Genomic DNA, 4,742 nt, shown 5'->3' on the forward strand with positions numbered 1-4,742 from the left:
GAAAAGAGACTAAAAAAGAAACGAAAAAGGAGCCAGCACCTAGAAAGGTAAACTTTCTAAGAAAGGTAGCTATAGTTAGAGGAGATTTGTTAGTACATGAGGTAACTCCTGGTCTGGGGTACTGATTTAAGAGGTCCGGACTACACTGTTTCTTTCTATTTATTAGGTGCAGCTCTGGGCTCAGAGTTGAAGTCCCTAACAGAAAATGAATTGTTGCATGAATGTTTCTTTTAATCTGCCTGTATAGACAATGTTGAGCGAATTAACTGAATAGATGAATTTTTTTTTTTAGACTGGTGCAAACTGGTTTCGCTGGCTGATGGGAAAAGGAAAGAACGAAGCTCACCTTCCAGATGACAAGAACAAATCAGTAAGGCCCCTAAATCACAAAAACCTTTATACTTTTTAATGCATTCAAAATGTTTTCCTGGATGACAGATGAACATTGTTTTGACAAGTAAACAAATGTGTGTTTCAAGATTATGCTTATTCCAAGACTGACTTAAATGTTACGGGTCTTTTTTTTTTTTTTTTTTTTGCTTAACAGCTGTGTTTGAACTCCTAATCTTTGACAGTGATTTCCTTCTAGATTGTTTGGGATGAACAGAAACAACGCTGGGTTAATCTGGATGAACCAGAAGAAGAGGTAAAAATCTGAGGACTTATTATTTCTCCAAGTGGAAAACTGAAATCTGTACTGGCACACAATTTTCATTAATCTGTTATTAGCTCTTAAGAGTTGCCTTTTACTGAATTTGGATTAAAATGCCCAACATTTTTTGAAACTAATAAACAGGTTACATGTTCTTATAGTCTACATCCTTATCTTTAGTTGCTGGTGTGGATCCAGTAATTGCAATTGAATTTACAAGGGAATTTACTCTAAACTTAGTCTGGTGTATCTCTTCATGGAGGTTGACATCACCTAGGCAATTGCTTGTTAATTGATTTGCTGCAAACAGAATATAGGGGAAAAAAAGGTAGGAAGTCTATAGTTTTGAAAATGTAATGCATTGTAAAGCAAAGAAAATCACAAATCCTGTCCATCCTTGCCATTCAAGGATCTGTCTCAAAACACAAACAAATTACAAGAACCACTGTTGTAAATGTTTCCTTTTAGAGTGAGCGTAGATGGGTTGTAGAAATGCCACTTAACATTAGTTATCAGATGGAAGATGAGGAATACTGGTCTGCACTACAAGACGTATGTCTGTATACCCAATTTTATCTACTCTGGAATAGGTAAGGTAAAGGAGAAGTCAGACGGATACTTGATTTAAAACTCTCAGTCAATGATGTGGTTGGATTTTTTTTTTTCTCCCTGCAGAGTAAGCCTCCGCCACCACCTCCAACAGGATTTCCTAAAGTTCCTCAGACTGTTCCACCTGGACCTGGAGGCTCACCTAGTGCCCCTGTCAACATCTTCTCCAGAAGAGCAGGTAACAGACAACACTGGTGCTTGAAGTATGGAAGACTTCAGATTTTCTCTTGCATGAAATGCAATGGCAGAAGTCTTGGCTGTTCTGGAGTTGTTTGGAAACAGCTGGCAACTCGGTGGTATCATGGAGCTGTGGCTATTGCTGGCTTTGCTTGTGCCTAGCTTCTGCACTGTGGTTGCTGTCACAACTGTATTGTGACTAGAGTAGTATTGTTTGTATTCCTGGAGCATTATTTTCTGATTCTGAACAGACTGTTCGAAATAGACATAGGGCTGACTAACACAAGGCTTATTTCTGTTATTTCTGGATTTTTCTGTTTTAGCCGGAAGCAGAGCCCGTTATGTTGATGTCCTGAATCCAGGTGGAACTAAGTCAAGTGGTGCTGTTCCTGCACCATCAGATCTATTTGCCCCCTTGGCACCTATGCCAATTCCTGCAAATGTATTTGTTCCAAACTCAGGTGTGTCATGAGTCGATAAAATTGTGAGAAGGTTGTATGGTTATTTATGGTTATATGGTCATCTAAGTCCCTTTTGCCAGTGTGTGTATGATGTAGCCTTTAAACATTCTTAAATGTTCATTAATATCGTTAACTACAATTTGTTTTAGAAGTAGAATTAGTCTGGGAACTGCAGTAAAACAAATGGGTTAGTAAAGCCCAGCTCTGCGTGCTGCAAGCAAAGGGATTCTCTTTTTTGCCTTTTTTTTTTTTTGCCCCCCCCCCCCCCCCCCACCAGTTGCAGAGTGGCTAGACCATCCAAATAGCAGAATTTGAACTGTGTAGTATTCCTGTGTTGCTCAGTATCTTGTGCTCACTTCTGACACCTGTTCCTAGTTGCAGAGTTGCTATTTGGGGGAAGAAAGGAGGAAGTCTTACCTGCACACTTGCTTGCCATCTTTTGGGGTTTTTTTCTGCTTTGACTATGTGGTGTGTTGCACCAGGGTTATCTGTATGAACTGTATGCATCTCCTGCTTCTGCAGACTTGTAACAAGACTGGGGTATCTAGACACATTGACACTGCCCTCTTTAAATTACCTTTTTCCTGGGAGAAGACTGGTATTGTAAAAAATTCAGTTCTGCTGATGTCTCTGCTTCTTATTCTGTGAAGTCGAACACCCTGGTATGCTGTGTTTGGCTAAATCCCATTTCCTTGTAGTTCCAGGGGAGCCCCAGCCAATGGAAGGGAGTGGTGCAGCAGAGCACACACCAGCTGCAAATCAAACCAACACAGATCCTGCTGCAGCTGTTGAACCAGAGGTGGGTTAGAAAGAATGTCTTGCATTCACAATTCAAACTTTTGATTAAAAAACCCTCATGATTCGGAATAGTACTTTCATAGCCATAGTATGTACAAAGCATGTTGTTGTTATACACAAACGTAATACCTACATTTTAGTTAAAAACTGGAGAAGAGAAATGCAAGTGAAAATGGAAGTGGGAAACCTGTGAAAAATGACCAAAGGGGCCAAGAACATACCATAAGAAGTAGCCTGTTTCACCTGGTTTGATGTATTGTAACATTGTTTTGCTTCCCTGGGATCAATATAGCAGAAATGTGAAATAGCATCATAGTAACGAAGATTAACAAAAGTGCCTTGTTTTTCTTTAGTATTTAAACCCTGCAATCCTTCCTCCTGGATCTGGACTTCCTGTTTCTAACCTTGATGGCTCCCAATCAGGCGAGGTAAGGCTTGATTCAAAATAGTTAGCTAATGACCTGTGCAGCATATTTTAACCACTAATTTGTAGTGGACTTAACGTGGGCCGTCTAAAACAACAAGTAACTGATTCAGTTGCTGATAACTAGCCAAGACGGAATCGTATGACTGCCTCCAAAATCATACAGAAAAAACCTCTAAGTCCGTATGAGAAGTTCAACCTCTGTGACCCACATTCTGTAGTGTGATCTCCATTTTCTGTATAAGTAGACTTTTACAAGCGTTTTTCAGAGTAAAATGTCAATAGCAGTTTGAGGATGTCTTCTTGCCCCCATGCATGCGTATAATTTCACTAATATTACATGCGAGACACAAAGAGGAGAATAGATTGCTATGTGCCAGGCAGAGTAACATTACCTTTGTTCCTACTAAATGTTTTCTATATCTACATAATTTTGTGCTGTAAGAAGTCCTTTGATTTAAACTAACTTTTGCCTTTACATTTTTTTTAACTTGAAGTTGGTTTAACCTTTGGCAGTGAGACTTTTAAAATTAAATAAAACAACTGAAAGCTTGGGGCAGTGACATGCATGACGACTTTTTTATTTGTGTTTTTTTGTATTTGTGTGTTCTTGCTGTTTTGTAGCTTTCGCGCTCTAGTTCAATGAGTTCATTATCACGTGAAGTAAGCCAGCATTTTAATCAGGTACATGTGGCTGGCCATTCTCATTTATGTTAACTTATTTACTTTTCCCCTCTTTATTTTGCATTTGCTCAAATACTTACTAATGCTACTTTTAGTCATTTTCCCCTCTTCTCATTTCACAGAAATAACATTAAAAGTGACTAATGATGTAGTGTTCCTTTTAACACTCAAACAGGGTCTTCAGAGTTTTTCGTATTTATGAGAATGCATGTAATCCAGGCATGCTTTTTGTTTATGTTCATGTTCCTAAGAGATTCACTTAATAATTTTGATCAGCTCTTTCCTGGGATACCAAAGAAGTCAGTTGATTTTAAACAAACAAACAAAAAAACCCCACCAAAAAAAAACCTAAAAAGACTCACACAAGCAAAATCTTGTCATTCTGCTGGTGGCAGTCTCAAATCGGTAATAATACCATTGCCTGTTTCATCTGCAAAAGCCCCTGTAGGAATTAAAGGAATGCTTCATCTCTGCTGTAAGTTCCAGTACTGTGGGGTCACCATAAAGGGGTGACACAAACTCTTTCTGATATTTCTTAGTAAAGCAAAACTCGACGTAGAATGTTTATTTTGGGGCAAGTCCTAAGGTCTACTAACAAAAGCAGAAGGTACTAATTCAGTGAAGTCACACCGGTGTCTTGTTTTGGTATTGCATGCTTTGGATTTTCAGAGCTATTTACAGTTTATGCATGTGACATTGTTTTGCCAATTCCTACATTAAGCAAGCAATATTAAAGATATGGATGCAAACTGTACCAGCACTTTTTGCAGTTGTTACAATATGCTGCGCTGTCCATATTGTTGGCATTATTACTGTGAATATTTTCTTTGTATGACTAAGCAAACCACATTTTAGAGGCAGTGAAACTCTGCAGTTCTGTAACTTCAGTATTATCTACTTTCTAGCCTGCCACTGTGCCACCTTCGGGGGGACCTTC

The 4,742-nt window shown here is 38.8% G+C and overlaps 1 protein-coding gene across 1 annotated transcript in view; it reads left to right on the forward strand.

The window, feature by feature from the left end:
- SEC16A (SEC16 homolog A (S. cerevisiae)) overlaps positions 1-4,742 on the forward strand; it is a 26,120-nt gene that overhangs the window by 20,415 nt on the left and 963 nt on the right. The window contains 9 exon segments of the mRNA XM_009581518.1: positions 1-47; positions 293-370; positions 590-646; positions 1,328-1,439; positions 1,762-1,899; positions 2,598-2,698; positions 3,051-3,125; positions 3,746-3,805; positions 4,711-4,742. The exon segment at positions 1-47 is cut by the window's left edge and continues 112 nt beyond it; the exon segment at positions 4,711-4,742 is cut by the window's right edge and continues 1 nt beyond it. Of these exon segments, the coding sequence (XP_009579813.1) occupies positions 1-47; positions 293-370; positions 590-646; positions 1,328-1,439; positions 1,762-1,899; positions 2,598-2,698; positions 3,051-3,125; positions 3,746-3,805; positions 4,711-4,742 (700 nt within the window).

The sequence above is a fragment of the Fulmarus glacialis genome, unplaced genomic scaffold (assembly GCF_000690835.1).
Source record: "Fulmarus glacialis isolate BGI_N327 unplaced genomic scaffold, ASM69083v1 scaffold11817, whole genome shotgun sequence".
Taxonomy (NCBI): domain Eukaryota; kingdom Metazoa; phylum Chordata; class Aves; order Procellariiformes; family Procellariidae; genus Fulmarus; species Fulmarus glacialis.